Below are 13,567 nucleotides of genomic sequence, written 5' to 3' on the forward strand. Positions count from 1 at the left end.
ACTATCCACCGAAAATGATCAGGCTGACGAAGAGTTCCGGGTTGGTATCGTACATTATTTGTCCGAACGACTCTGATGGTTGCTGTGACTCTTTTTGCTTTCTTTCAGGCCGAGATTAATCTCATGGGGCGAATTCATCATCCCAACTTAATAGCTCTTCTTGGTTTCAGCTCGCAAGGAGAAGACCGACTTCTCATTTATGAGTTGATGACAAATGGTTCACTGCAGGACCAGCTTCAAGGTGAGAGGACTGAGCTCCTCGTACCATTTCCTTTAACTTTGTGGCTTTCTCCAGGGCCTGCCCAAGGAGCTGCTCTCACCTGGCATTTACGCCTCAAAATTGCCCTTGACGCAGCCAGGTTGGTTTCCAATTTGAACTTCGCTTTCCGGCATGACTTTGTTTATTCGTAAAGTGCAGAGGACTTGAATACCTTCACGATCACTGCGATCCACCAGTCATCCACAGGGACTTTAAATCTTCTAATATACTCCTAGACGAAGACTTCAATGCAAAGGTTCGTCGCCATGTCAATTCGAAGCTATATGTTTACATTTTCTTGCCTTGTTTGTTTACTTGCAGCTATCCGACTTTGGTCTTGCTCTGATGGTACAAGAAGGCGCCGGCAGCCTTCAACTGCAAGGCACATTTGGCTACGTTGCTCCAGAATACATCCTCACTGGTCAAGCCTTGTGAATTTTTTTATCTTTCTTTCGCTGTCACCTCACCTTCCTTTGAAAACGCAGGAATTCTCACGGAGAAGAGTGACGTCTATGCATTTGGCGTTGTGCTTCTGGAGCTCATCACCGGGAGAAAACCCATTGACGTCTCAATGCCAACAGGGTGCCAGTCGCTTGTGACATGGGTATGACGTCTCGAGATTTTCCTCTTGCGGAGACTTTCTGTGTATCAACCTACTGCCACTTGCAGGCCACGCCGCAACTGACCGACCGCACCAGGCTTCCCCTCATTGTGGATGCTGCGATCAAGGATACTGTCAACTTGAAGCAACTCTTCCAAGTAAGTGCGCTTCCTCTTTTCGGTTTTGGTTTGTTTGTTGCCAGTGCTGGCTGACTTGATGATTCTAACGCAAGATTTGTGTGTAGGTCGCTGCTGTTGCTGTTCTATGCGTCCAGTCGGAGCCAAGCTACAGGCCTTTGATTGGAGACGTGGTGAACTCTCTGATCCCGCTGGTCCCTTGCGAGCTGGGTGGTGCTTTGAGGGCGATTGATCCGTCAGGAGCCACTGCGGCAAACTCCCACTCCCAACACGGCGTGTAAAACAAAGGATGTGAGTAACCATGCGTAGAATGCAACAATTTTGTAGAGAAGCATGGCTATATGAATTATTCCAGCTTTAAATAAAGACTATTCTTAATTAATTCGCCTCTAATGCACTTAAATTGGGGTTAGGGTACTTCGTCACCGTCGATCAAACGCGATCCCAACCGTCTATGTTTACCCGTTAGGGAGAAGCTAGGTCAAAAAATTGGCGAGCGATGGTGGCGTGCGAGTTTGGGGAGGACGACTGTGGTGAGCTCCTCAAGCTGTACAGGCGGGGCGAGAAGCTGGGTTCTGGCGGCCAAGGGCAAGTCTGTTTGTTGAGTGCTCGTTGCAGGGCTGGCAAGAAGTATGCGGGGAAATTGGTTGAATCGATGTGGAACGCCGAGAACGAAGCTCGGCTCATGTCCAAGCTTCGCGTCTGCCCTGGAGTCGTCGCCTTTGAGGATTTCGTGAGGGAGAGAGAAGGTGGGAGGTGCTATGGGACTATCGTTATGGAACTTTGCGGCCCTAGCTTGGCAGAGCGATTGATCCAGGGTGGGGCAGTGACTGAGGAAGAAGCAGCCAAGACTATCAAAACGCTAGCAGAGACACTCAAGTGGATGCACTCGAGAGGGGTCGTCCACCGCGATCTCAAGCCTCACAACATCTTTGAGAGGCTCAACGCCACTGCAGTGGACGAAGTGGTGATTGGAGATTTTGGCATGGCCACGGACAAGCAGTGGGATATGTGGCAGTACCGTGGAACAGCAAAGTACATGGCACCTGAGGTGGTAGCAGTGAAGAGTGATGGAGCTCGAGGACCACGAGCGAGCTACACAGAGGCCGTGGACGTGTGGGGGCTGGGAGTCATTGCGTACGAGCTGCTGAGAGGGTATCGAGCGGGAGTCGAATTTGATTTTCTGAGAGCAGGAGCATTCCTGAGTGGTTTTGCGTCGTGTGAAGCAGAGGATCTCATCCAGGGAATGCTAGCTGTGGAGCAGAGCAAGAGGGTGACTCTAGATGCCGTGCTTGCACATCCCTGGATTGTCAAGCATTGTGGTAGTGGGGAGGTCTTGGTGACAAGGGCAAATAGAAGGCACTGTGGAGTGAAAAGAAGATCTTCTGGCATTGGCAGGGATTTAATTGTGAAAAAAATTTTAGCCGGATAGCTATTAAAACCAGCAGTACGGTAAATATATCATTTTCTTCCAAGTTTTTAAGAATAGTTGAAGTTAATTTTTATTTTTTTGCTTTTCCGGAAATTGGGCTGAGAACAATGATACTGGAGATATATATGAACAATATACGAAATATAGAAGAATGAATAAAACAAGAGCACTAATAAAGTTGATGAAGGGGCTTTTCTCTTCCAGAAAACTTCATTCAGGTGGAAGACATTTTCAAAAACACCCTTCCAGCACAAAATTCAATATATAGAAAGAAAAATTCAAAACCAAAGACGCCATCGTTACATACTGCGACATGAACTCTCGCCCAGACGAGGCCACGATCATGAGTGCACTCGCGGCGCCATCGGCTCTCACGGATTTTGACAATCCACACCCGAGCTTTTGAGCCACTCCAGCGATGGAGTCCGCACTCGCGAGCTTGCACGCCAAGTGTGGGATGCTGTTCGAGAAGAACCGTGAGAAGGATCTAGTCTCTAGGACGGTGGCAGTGTGCGCGCAGCCCAAGGCTCTCGCGCTGATCCACCGGATGGAGCTGGAGGGGATCTCCCCGAATGGAGTGACGCTGTCGGGGTGCTCTCATCGTGCTCCCACGCCGGGCTGTTCGAGCGGGGATGTTCTACGCGGGCCGCGAGCACGGGGTGGCGGTGGAGAGCGAGCACTACGGGTTTGTGGTGGAGCTGCGCCAGCAGTGTGGAGGCACTTCTCCGCAGTATGCCGCTGGAGCCGCGCTGTGGGTGACGCACACGAGGAGGTGAGCCCCGCGGACGATGTCGCCTGGGAGTTGGATCCCAGCGACGCTGCGTCTTACGTGCTCCTCGCCATGCATACTCAGCGCGGGAATTTTTGTGGTCGGGGTTAAGTTCGCTCTCGTTCTCCAGACTTGTTTCGTTCTTCAGTGATTTGGGAAGGAAATAGAAAGCGAGTGTTATCTCCGCGGCCAGGAGACAAGGGTGTGGGGTCGTCTCAACGACTGGAAACAGACAAGAACTCGCAAGAGCGTCACGGTGCAGAAGATTCTTGTAAGTTTATAATTCGATTTTTCTTCTTTCGACAACCTTTTCTGGACTGAGTAGGTCCATAAAATATTTATGTCTCTTATTCGGAACCCGAGCTGGAACCGAAGATTGTGCCTGGAGGAACTTCACATGAGAGAAGAACCCGAGCTGGAGTCTAAGATTGTGCCTGATACAGGTACTTCATGTGAGAGAAGAAGAACATAATTCACCAAATCTAGAGCATAAGTACAAATAGCTTCCTCATGAAATGCAGTGAGAATCTCATTTTTTCTTTTACCAGTGACAATTGGCGGCAGTCAGCAGTCATTGCTGGGATCCAACTCAGAAGAAAATCAAAACAACTCGGACTTGTTTGCCAGCATGATATCTCTGCTACTTCCAAATGCAGTCCCTCTCATGAAGAAACGTTCAAGAAGAAAACGGAGACAAGATCTCCCCAAAAGAGATGTGGCGGAAAGTCCTATAGGCTTTGGGATGGGTAATACCGCATTGGAGACCTCTGTAGCCAAAGACCCGATCGACCGAGGTGACACGATGGCTATGACAACAAATATCTTTAACAATCAACGAAAAGCACCTACTGCCCTTGGACATAGCGTCGACAAGCAGCTTACCACCGCAGTTGAGCCTCAAGCTGGAGAGGAGTCCATTGCTGAAGAGCCGAACAACCAAGTTGACAATGCCAAAACATCTCAGCAACACAAAGAATATCGACGAGCACACACAATATGATGGCACAAACTTGATCAAGTCCTCGTCACCAACAGTCATAACTCGAATGAGCTTGAACAAGTCACGATGCAGCCCAGCTAGCTCTTTGAGGCTGTATAAAAGGATTCGATGATCACAACAGCCAACGCTTTGGACGACCATTGTGCTGATTTGGAGAGCAAGCGGTACATTATCTCGATACTCTTGAAAGGCTACCAGCGGAGCCTTTTGCTTGAAAGAAGAAGATGCGCAGAAGCAAAACAATGGTGGATGACTCTCTCACTCTGCTTTATCATATATGTGGCTATCCTACACCTGGATCAGTGATGTGGCAACTCATGCCACGCAGACTCTCATGTCAGCGTATATCTCCAACACTGCTGACGAAAAGTTCCAGGATGGACATGTCAAGTCACTTGATGCAGCGTACATGAGAGACAGTTGAATATGGAACACGTGGATCCCCGCGTATCCCAGACCGGGCATCACACCAGTCCATTTGGGGTCTTCTGGATCATGCTCCTCGAGGCGGCGGTGGCGCCCAGCGCTGCTACAATCTCCGCCATACTGCCTAGAAGCTTGAAATTAGAGAGAATGATATAGCAATGACTTTATATATGAAATCGTGCATATAGGTTTATTTAAAATAATTAGGCCACTTATGTAATATTAGGACTTGGGCCATAGTTATCTTTCTATCCTCTCTTTGGAACCTTGGACACCTTATTGTTTTTATCTTTGAAAATCCTCACTCTATCCCAGCGAAAATCACAAGTGTAAGCACTGTCTTCGGGAAGCACTATAACATCAACACCAGGTTCGACCTTACGCTGGATCGTGCTTTTGGCTTGTTCGGCATCCGCTCTTAGAAGTTCATCCCATCTATCTGCAAAAGAGAATTTGCGAATTCAATCAGAAAATGAGAGAAAAATGTGAAGAGAGAGATCATACCCTTGCTTCCATTCACAGTCAAAGCACAGACAACGAGCATAAGGAGGAGGATAGAAACATAGCCATTTTTCTTCCTCATTCTCACTAATAACCCTAAACAATGGTGAGGCTATGATTATGATTAAAGCGGATCGTTTAGGGTTTTCACGGCGTACGGTAGCTCCATCGCCAGCGCTAGAGCGCTGGAGAGGAAGAGCCTGGTGGCCTGGAACACAATGATCGCGGATTATGCCCAGAGAGGTCAGCGGCGGAGGCCCAGGAGGTGTTCGAGGAGCCGGATGGATTTACTTTCGCATGCCCGGATTGCCGCGGCGCTCCTCGCTCGCGCTTGATCATGGACACGGCGCTGGTGGCGGCTTTCCAATTCCCAGATCATTCCACCACCTGCACACCACACCACGAAAGCAATCCATGAGAACACTTGGGCGATGCCGCGGGGGTGTTTGAGAGAATGGATGTTCGTGACACAGTCGCGTGGAATGCATTTGCCGAGGCGACAGATCTAGATCGCGCACTGGAATGCTACCAGAGATCCACCTGTAAGCCCAATGGGATCACTTATGCTCGCTGCCTGCAGCGATCGTGGTGATCTTGGTCACGGCCGGCGCCTTCTCACTGACGCCCAGGATCGAGGGCTCTATCCCGATCGATTCGTGCAAAGCACGGCGGTGGCGATGCTAGATCTGCGAGGCCAGGAAATTGCTGGGCGAGGCCAAGATCGTTGCCTGGAACGCGATGATCTCGCCCAGTTGGGGCATTTGCATGAAGCTCTGGAAACTGACCGGGAGATGGAACACGATGGCTCCAGCAGCCCCGATCTCTTCACCTTTGCAAGCGCTCTAGCCGCCGCAGCCGGGCTTGGAGATCTAGACACCGGGAAGGCGATCCACGAGAGAATGGCGGCAGACAGATCGCTCAAGCTCGACGTCTTCTCCAACTGTGGGAGCTTGAGCCATGCCAAGCTCGTGTTCGATCGCATCCCGGACAAGGTCGCAGTCTCCTGGAACTCGATGATCTCGACCTACGTGCGCCACGGCCGCTACAAAGACGCCATCGCCACGTACCGCGCCATGGACTCTCGCCCAGACGAAGCCACCATCGTGAGCGCGCTCGCGGCAGCGTCGGCTCTCGCGGATCTACGGCAAGGACCACGCTCTCGAGCTAGGAATCGCCACTCCAGCGGTGGAGTCCGCGCTCGCAAGCTTGCACGCCAAGTGTGGAAGCCTGGACGCGCTGTTCGAGAAGAACCGGGAAGGATCTAGTGGGAGGCTGGGCGAGGCCGAGGCGGTGCCCCGCTGATGCCGCTGGAGCGGTGACGCTGGTGGCCGCTTGCGTGCTACGCGAGGAGGGGCTATTTTGGCGGGAAGTTTTGTGGTCGGGGTTAGGGTTCTAGGCTGAGGCGAGGATGGGGAAAGTGGCGGCAGTGCGGCAGCAATCGGTGGAGATCGAGGCCCTTGGATCGCTTTTCCAGGGCCCGTGGGAGAAGAGGTACTGGAGCAGCTCTCGGGTGAGGGATTTCTCTGGAATGTAGCTGCTGTTTTGTTGATTTTGGGAAGAATGCGAGCAGGGAAAGAAGCGGTACCCTTTTCCTGTGGGATACAGAGCTCTGGCGAGGAAGGGAGGCGAGACATACGCGATGGAAATCCGAGCGGATAAGCTCGGGCCTTTGTTTGCGGTGAGTTTTTGCCTTTTCGGTTTTCTTGCGCTTTTCTTGATGGAAACTTTCAAGGTACGCTGCGGGGAGATTGAAAGCACGGGTCCATCAGCGAATGCCGCTTGGGAAGCGATGATGAAAATCCAGCATCCAGGAACTCGTTCTCTTGGAGGCAATGGCGAGAAGGTAATTGTTCTTTTCTTGTCTTTGTCTCCATTGCAAAAAATAATTCTATCTGGGCAGATGTTTGGCTTTGCAGATCCTGTTGTGCAGTATCTCCTACGTGAACTAGTTTCTGCTTCATCGAAAAAAGACGAGACAGAAGTCAATGTGCAAAGTTCGCCCAGCTGTCGTTCTCCAGACGTGTTTCGTACTTCAGTGATTCGGGAAGGAAATAGGAAGCGAGTGTTATCTCCGCGGCCAGGAGACAAGGGTGTGAGGTCGTCTCAACGGCTGAAAACAGACAAGAACTCGCAAGAGCGTCACGGTGGAGAAGATTCTTGTAAGTTTTTTATTCTATTTTTCTTCTTTTGATAAACTTTTATGGACTGAGTAGGTCCAGAAAATGTTTATGTCTCGGATTCGGAACCCGAGCTGGAACCGAAGATTGTGCCCGATACTCTGGAGGAACTTCACATGAGAGAAGAACCCGAGCTGGAGTCTAAGATTGTGCCTGATACTCTGGAGGTACTTCACGTGAGAGAAGAACATAATTCACCAGATCTAGAGTGTAAGTACAAATAGCTTCCTCATCAAATGCAGTGAGAATCTCATTTTTTCTTTCACCAGTGACAATCGGCACCAGTCAGCAGTCATTGCTGGGATCCAACTCAGAAGAAAATCAAAACAACTCGGACTTGTTTGCCAGCATGATATCTCTGCTACTTCCAAATGCCGTCCCTCTCATGAAGAAACGTTCAAGAAGAAAACAGAGACAAGATCTCTCCAAAAGAGATGTGGCGGAAAGTCCTATAGACTTCGGGATGGGTAACACGGCATTGGAGACCTCCGTAGCCAAAGACCCGATCAAGCAAGGTGACACGACGGCCATGACAACAAATATCTTTGACAACCAACAGAAAGCACCTACTGGCCTTAGAGTTCGCGTCGACAAGCAGCTTACCACCGCAGTTGAGCGTCAAGCTGGAGAGGAGTCCATTGCTGAAGAACCTAGCAACCAAGTTGACAACGCCGAAACATCTCAGCAAACAAAGAATATCGACGAGCACACACAATGTGTTGGCGGAAACTTAATCGAGTCCTCGTCACCCATAGTCATCGTCAATAAGCTCGCGCTTGAACAAGTCACGACGCAGCCCAGCCAGCTCTTTGAGGCTGTACAAAAGGATTCGACGATCACAACGGCCAATGCTTTGGACGACCATTGTGCTGATTCGGAGAACAAGTGGTACATTATCTCGGATACTCTTGAAAGGCTACCAGCGGAGCCTTCTGCTGACGAAAAGTTCCAGGATGGACATGTCATGTCACTTGATGCAGCGTGCGTGACGGACAGTCGGATAAGGAACACTTCGGCCGAACAAGCTCCCAACAATGCTTTATACCCGAAGTCAATACCTTTCACAGGCGCTGGTTCCATGGACGTAATCGCGAACAAGCTGACTAGCCCGAATGAGCTTGAACAAGTCGCGGCGCAGCCCAGCCAGCTCTTGGTAAAGCAACTTGAGACTGTCGAAAAGAATTCGACGATCGCCGCAGGCAATGCTTTGGATGATTTGGACAACAAGCGGTACACCGGTTCGGATACACTTGAAAGGCTACCAGCGGAGCCTTCAGCTGAAGAAACGTGCCAGATTCTGGGAGATGTGGAGCTACTTGATCTAGAAAATCCAGCATACGTGGCGGACAGTCGAAGAGAAAACACTTCGACCGAACAAGAAAAGCATGCTTCCAACAATGCTTCAGGCCACAATTCTGGGTCCATCAACGAACAAGAAGTATCGACTACGGATACGTGGACCAAAGTGCCGGAAGCTGATGAAAAGGATCCCGTAGCCAACGATTTGGACATGCAGTCGAGAGTATTTACCGGCTTTAGTTCCATCAGCAAGCGGCTTACTAGCTCGGACATGCTAAAACCCGTCGCTGCTTTTGAGCACGAACTTTCAGTTCTTTGCGTGACACTCAACGCAAGGAGTCAGGAGGTGGATATCTGCGTCTCTTGTGGTCCTCTGGGGAAGCACGGTGTACAACTATATGTATACCGTATTTCCCTTGACAACAACTTGCTATCGGAGGCGACGTTGCTACAGTCCTTTTCACTGGATTCTTACGAAAATTTTGGAACAGACTCTCTGAAGGTTTGTTCTGTGTTTCTTTCTATTTGACTTACATTATTTTCGCAGCAGCAAGCGGAGTTTGGAATTCAACTCACTCCAGACGGAGACAGCCTTCTGTTGCTGGGAACTTTTGCTGTTCATAGACCCCAGCTTCCCAGTCAGTCAAATATAGTGCGGGTGGTTTCTCTTGCTGAACGTGATCCGAAGGCCGAACTTTTTGCGAGTGCCGCAATGAGATGCCTTTTGATGACAGGACCTCTTTCTTTGGTCGCTGCTGGAGATAACGGTTGTATCAAAGAATGGCGCATGGATCCGTCTTGGAGGTAATCGCTTTTCATGTTTGTATTTCCTTGCATTAATCACGTCCTATTCAGGCATTCTCTGTATGAAACAGATCTCCCACCTGCAAGATATAACGACAAGACTTTCCGGAGCATTTTAAAGCTAGCCATCGTTCCTCAAGCACCTTACCTTGTTCTTGGATGTGACGCGGATGGTTACTTTGCAATCTGGTATTTCTATCTTCGGTTTGCAGTCGTCCAAGAAACTCACTCTCTTCTCTTACATCTTACAGGAATATCTCCAAAAAACAGCTACTTTCTTCATGCCACATTTCAAGATATACTTTTTCAGACATTCATATCGTAGATCTTTCTTTGGTGGATGATTTCAGAGATCGAGACTACGATTGCTGTGCCTGTCTTCTGACCAATGTCAAGGACGATGCGAAACATCAGAACCACTGGAGAATGGCCCTGCTAGAGAATGATGCCTTGTTTGTTGGCAATGATCTTGCTAACAGGTATGAAAATCCACTGGAACTTTTTTGTCATAACATTCGATTGCAGAATATGCTCAGCAGCCGTCATGGGACCTTATGGGGTTGCTGGCACTGACGAGGGGCGAGTTTTTCTTTGGGAATTTTCCACCGGAAAAAGAGTGGTTGAAATGTTTGAACAAGGTATGAAATTCTTGATTTTCAAGTCGTCTCTTATGCAAGCGTGCAATGTAGAATCGAAAATCGTACAAGTGAAAACTACAACGTCGTCTCGTTTGCTGGCAACTGTTGGAGAGGATGGGCGTGTTGTTCTGTATGTGTAGGAGGTATGGCAATACAAGTTTGTAACTCTAGCTTCACTTTCCCTGAACTTTCAGTTCGGAATCTGAAAGGAGCGCTTCAGCAGCTCGTCTCCCTGACAGAATTGCTCCATCGAAAGTTGCTGAGACTCGATGATCTCCGCACAGGTACAAACCTGCATCAACTTTTGGTTCTTTCGAGAGGTTGGTCGGCGGAGTCTGATCGGGTTGAGCAAACAAGATCCTGTATGTCTTCAAGTGCTGCCACTTCGCTACTGTTTCCCGCCCAGTCCATTCCTCACGCTCGGCATCTGAACTGGCGGAATATCTTCCGATCAATGTTACGGAGACGAGATCTTTTCCAGCAGGGGCGTATGAAGAGCAGACGGTGCTGGGAAAGCACATATTGTTGATGACTTTTGCCAGTGTTCTTGATTGGGGATCTATCAGCAGAAAAATAGAGGCAGACAGTGCTGCGAGCAGGCCTATTGGTTTGCGCAGACAAGGAACAGAACATCAGGCATGCTCGTGAAGCTATCCAGACGGCTGCTGATGGCGGCAGCAAGCTCATCCTTTGTCCAGTTAAGTTTTGTAGTGTTCAGTCATAAGGAGAATGTGTTCCAGGAAATGGGGAATTGTCCATACTCAAAAGCGAGCTTTCCAATCTACGCAGGCGATTCTCCCTCTTCCAAAATGCTTTCGGACATGCCAAAGAGTAAGGAGGTTACCGTCATCGGTGGCTCCATACCGGAACGACGTGGCGATCATCTCTACAATATTTGCTGTCTCTAAAAGGTAAACATCGGAAGGTTTGGTTTTCTGACGCGTCGTCTACGGTTTTTTCTCAGCCCTCTTTCACACCAGGTTCACTTTTTTGACATCGATATACCAGGAAAGATACAGAAGTATACTGTTGTTGATTCGGGTAAGGTCCTGCAGGCATTACGACAAGCAAAATAACTCACATTGCTCACTGACTCAGATGTTGGACGAATCGGTGTTGGTATTTGCTAGATGGCAATGACTTACGCAGCACGAGGTAGGAAGAAGGCTAGCCATGTAGCTGCTGAGTATTAAAATCTATGTTGGTGCCAGGCGTATATATGATCTGCTATCCGGGAGCTTTCAACATGACTACGGGACCAGTGCATTGGGAACTCCTCCAGAAAGCCAGGTAACTCTTTGTGTCTTTCTTGTTGGGCGCGGAATTTACTGGCATGTGTTTTTTACGACGAAGGCAAGAGCTCAGTGTGAGGAGCCACTGCCGGGCGCTCCAAGCTCTTGACTCCGGACGGCACGAAACAAGTGAAGCACGGAGACAGGAAAGCTAGGTGGGGATTTCCTTCCGTTGATTTGAAGGAAAAGGTGGCAAAGGAATTCGCAAGGCCTCGAGTTTGGAACAGCGGGCCCCGCTGCAGCAGAAAACGGGAAAGATGGCGGAGGAGACACCAGGCAGAGGCGCAGAGATGACAAACAAGGAACAAAACGCCAAGAATCACAGCAAAACCAGCACCACTAGCAGCACCAGAAGGCCGCCCTGGTGCCTGCACAGCGTCAAGAGCAACCTCCACCACCAACATCGAACGTTGTCCGACCACGAAGTGACATTGGCAGGACCCACAACCAACGAAGAGGAGACCAGAGGAGTGGCGATGCTGGTGGATACCAGAGATGAGAACGCCGAATTGACGGAGATGAACAACCGGGAACTCACGGTGTTGCAGTGCTCGGCTGCGGTTATCATCGGTGTTCTTTGTGACGGTGTCAAGGTTTGCTCTTCCAAGAAGCTTTGATTTCTTTGACATGTTAAACGTGAGAATGTGTGTGCTCCAGGGATTGCAAGGCTGCTTGGAAGGCAGAAAAGCGGGCTATTCGTGGTGGACGCTCTTCAAATATTTTGTCGTTGCTGCTGGGCTCGTATTTTGTTTGCGTATCGTCATCTACATGCTGAAGAGGACGCCGGAGCTGAGTGATCGCACCAGTTTTACCCTCGTTGTGGATGCTGCGTTCAAGGATACTGTCAACTTGAAGCAACTCTTCCAAGTAAGTGCCCTTCCTCTTCTTCTTCTTTCGGTTTTGGTTTGTTTGTTGCCAGTGCTGGCTGACTTGATGATTCTAATGCAAGATCCGTGTGTAGGTCGCTGCTGCTGCTGTTCTATGGAGCCAAGCTACAGGCCTTTGATTGGAGACGTGGTGAACTCTCTGGTCCCGCTGGTCCCTTGTGAACGCTCTGATCGCGCTGGTGGTGCTTTGAGGGCGATTGATCCGGCAGGAGCCACTGCGGCACAACAGAGCGTGTGAAACACAGGATGCATGCGTACAATTTTGTAGAGACAGATTCAAATAACGAATATCCTGAAATAAATTCAGGGTAGGGCTTCCGTCTTTACAAGATCGTCACCATCGATCAAACGCGGTTCCAGCCGTCGATTTGTACCCGTTAGCGAGAAGCTAGGTCAAAAAATTCGCGAGCGATGGCGTGCGAGTTTGGGGAGGACGACTGTGGTGAGCTCCTCAAGCTGTACAGGCGGGGTAAGAAGCTGGGATCTGGCGGTGAAGGGCAGGTCTATTTGTTGAGTGCTCGTCGCAGGGCTGGCAAGAAGTATGCGGGGAAATCAGTCAAATCGATGCGGAATGCCGAGAATGAAGCTCGGCTCATGTCCAAGCTTCGTGTCTGCCCTGGAGTCGTCGCCTTTGAGGATTTCGTGAGGGAGAGAGAAGCTGGGAGGTGCTATGGGACTATTGTTATGGAACTTTGCGGCCCTAGCTTGGCAGAGCGATTGATCCAGGGCGGGGCAGTGACTGAGGAAGAAGCAGCCAAGACTATTAAAACGCTGGCAGAGACACTTAAGTGGATGCACTTGAGAGGGGTTGTCCACCGCGATCTCAAGCCTCATAACATCTTTCAGAGGCTCAACACCAGTGCAGTGGACGAAGTGGTGATTGGAGATTTTGGCATGGCCACAGACAAGCAGTGGGATATGCAGCAGTATTGTGGAACAGCAAAGTACATGGCACCCGAGGTGGTAGCAGTGAAGAGTGATGGAGCCCGAGGACCACGGGCGAGTTACACAGCGGCCGTGGACGTGTGGGGGCTGGGAGTCATTGCATACGAGCTGCTGAGTGGGTATCGATCAAGAGTTGAATTTGATTTTCTGAGAGCCAGAGCATTCCCAAGTGATTTGGCATCGTGTGAAGCAGAGGATCTCATCCAGGGAATGCTAGCTGTGGAGCAGAGCAAGAGGGTGACTTTAGATGCCGTGCTTGCACATCCCTGGATCGTCAAGCATTGTGGTAGTGGGGAAATCTTAACAGCGATGCCATACAGGAGGAGGCATTGTGGAGTAAAGAGAAAGTTTTCTGGCATCGGTAAGGACTTGCACAGTTGGCAACGATCCAGGAGACCCA

General features: G+C 49.8%; 6 protein-coding genes and 1 pseudogene across 7 annotated transcripts; all 7 read left to right on the plus strand.

Moving 5' to 3' along the window:
* Positions 1–4: 4 nt before the first annotated feature.
* Positions 5–1,379, plus strand: LOC9641065 (probable receptor-like protein kinase At1g80640; the record flags this gene model as incomplete). Its single annotated transcript, XM_002994416.2, has 8 exons — positions 5–40; positions 109–241; positions 296–359; positions 419–515; positions 581–680; positions 745–863; positions 929–1,018; positions 1,105–1,379. Coding segments are annotated over 8 exons (813 nt in total), but the record flags the coding sequence as incomplete, so codon positions are not given.
* A 117-nt stretch (positions 1,380–1,496) lies between these two features.
* On the plus strand, positions 1,497–2,429 carry LOC9641064 (calcium/calmodulin-dependent protein kinase type 1). Its single transcript, XM_002994417.1, has one exon. The coding sequence runs from the start codon at positions 1,497–1,499 to the stop codon at positions 2,427–2,429; it is 933 nt and encodes a 310-aa protein (XP_002994463.1).
* Positions 2,430–5,676: 3,247 nt separating this feature from the next.
* LOC112343899 (pentatricopeptide repeat-containing protein At3g12770-like) lies at positions 5,677–6,390 on the plus strand. The gene has a single exon (XM_024667991.1). The coding sequence runs from the start codon at positions 5,677–5,679 to the stop codon at positions 6,388–6,390; it is 714 nt and encodes a 237-aa protein (XP_024523759.1).
* Positions 6,391–6,501: 111 nt separating this feature from the next.
* Positions 6,502–10,354, plus strand: LOC9641062. Of its 2 annotated transcripts, none has more exons than XM_024667988.1 (12): positions 6,502–6,635; positions 6,696–6,803; positions 6,858–6,968; positions 7,026–7,284; positions 7,339–7,512; positions 7,572–9,103; positions 9,149–9,405; positions 9,457–9,594; positions 9,657–9,884; positions 9,931–10,043; positions 10,095–10,186; positions 10,238–10,354. In XM_024667988.1, exons 1-11 carry the CDS (start codon positions 6,534–6,536, stop codon positions 10,181–10,183), a joined length of 3,111 nt encoding a protein of 1,036 aa, XP_024523756.1. In that variant the 5' UTR covers positions 6,502–6,533; the 3' UTR covers positions 10,184–10,186; positions 10,238–10,354. The 2 variants fall into 2 exon arrangements, with proteins under 2 accessions (XP_024523756.1, XP_024523757.1); XM_024667989.1 differs by having other exon boundaries at positions 9,152–9,405.
* On the plus strand, positions 10,189–11,337 carry LOC112343901 (annotated as a pseudogene).
* On the plus strand, positions 11,255–12,548 carry LOC112343898. Its single transcript, XM_024667990.1, has 4 exons — positions 11,255–11,333; positions 11,397–11,928; positions 11,993–12,202; positions 12,297–12,548. Exons 2-4 carry the CDS (start codon positions 11,593–11,595, stop codon positions 12,339–12,341), a joined length of 591 nt encoding a protein of 196 aa, XP_024523758.1. The 5' UTR covers positions 11,255–11,333; positions 11,397–11,592; the 3' UTR covers positions 12,342–12,548.
* Positions 12,549–12,633: 85 nt separating this feature from the next.
* Positions 12,634–13,528, plus strand: LOC9641063 (calcium/calmodulin-dependent protein kinase type 1; the record flags this gene model as incomplete). Its single annotated transcript, XM_002994420.1, has 1 exon — positions 12,634–13,528. A coding segment is annotated over exon 1 (895 nt), but the record flags the coding sequence as incomplete, so codon positions are not given.
* Between the last annotated feature and the right edge of the window lie 39 nt (positions 13,529–13,567).

The sequence above is a fragment of the Selaginella moellendorffii genome, unplaced genomic scaffold, assembly GCF_000143415.4.
Source record: "Selaginella moellendorffii unplaced genomic scaffold, v1.0 SELMOscaffold_290, whole genome shotgun sequence".
Lineage (NCBI taxonomy): Eukaryota > Viridiplantae > Streptophyta > Lycopodiopsida > Selaginellales > Selaginellaceae > Selaginella > Selaginella moellendorffii.

Excerpts from the sequence above, each read along its gene's own strand:
- LOC112343899 (XM_024667991.1), top strand. The coding sequence starts at position 5,677 with ATGGGATCACTTATGCTCGCTGCCTGCAGCGATCGTGGTGATCTTGGT.
- LOC9641062 (XM_024667988.1), top strand. The coding sequence starts at position 6,534 with ATGGGGAAAGTGGCGGCAGTGCGGCAGCAATCGGTGGAGATCGAGGCC. Across the intron at positions 9,406-9,456 it reads CGCATGGATCCGTCTTGGAG|GCATTCTCTGTATGAAACAG; the intron begins GTAATCGCTTTT and ends CGTCCTATTCAG. Across the intron at positions 9,595-9,656 it reads GATGGTTACTTTGCAATCTG|GAATATCTCCAAAAAACAGC; the intron begins GTATTTCTATCT and ends TACATCTTACAG.
- LOC112343898 (XM_024667990.1), top strand. The coding sequence starts at position 11,593 with ATGGCGGAGGAGACACCAGGCAGAGGCGCAGAGATGACAAACAAGGAA. Across the intron at positions 11,929-11,992 it reads TTCTTTGTGACGGTGTCAAG|GGATTGCAAGGCTGCTTGGA; the intron begins GTTTGCTCTTCC and ends TGTGTGCTCCAG. Across the intron at positions 12,203-12,296 it reads ACTTGAAGCAACTCTTCCAA|GTCGCTGCTGCTGCTGTTCT; the intron begins GTAAGTGCCCTT and ends ATCCGTGTGTAG.
- LOC9641064 (XM_002994417.1), top strand. The coding sequence starts at position 1,497 with ATGGTGGCGTGCGAGTTTGGGGAGGACGACTGTGGTGAGCTCCTCAAG.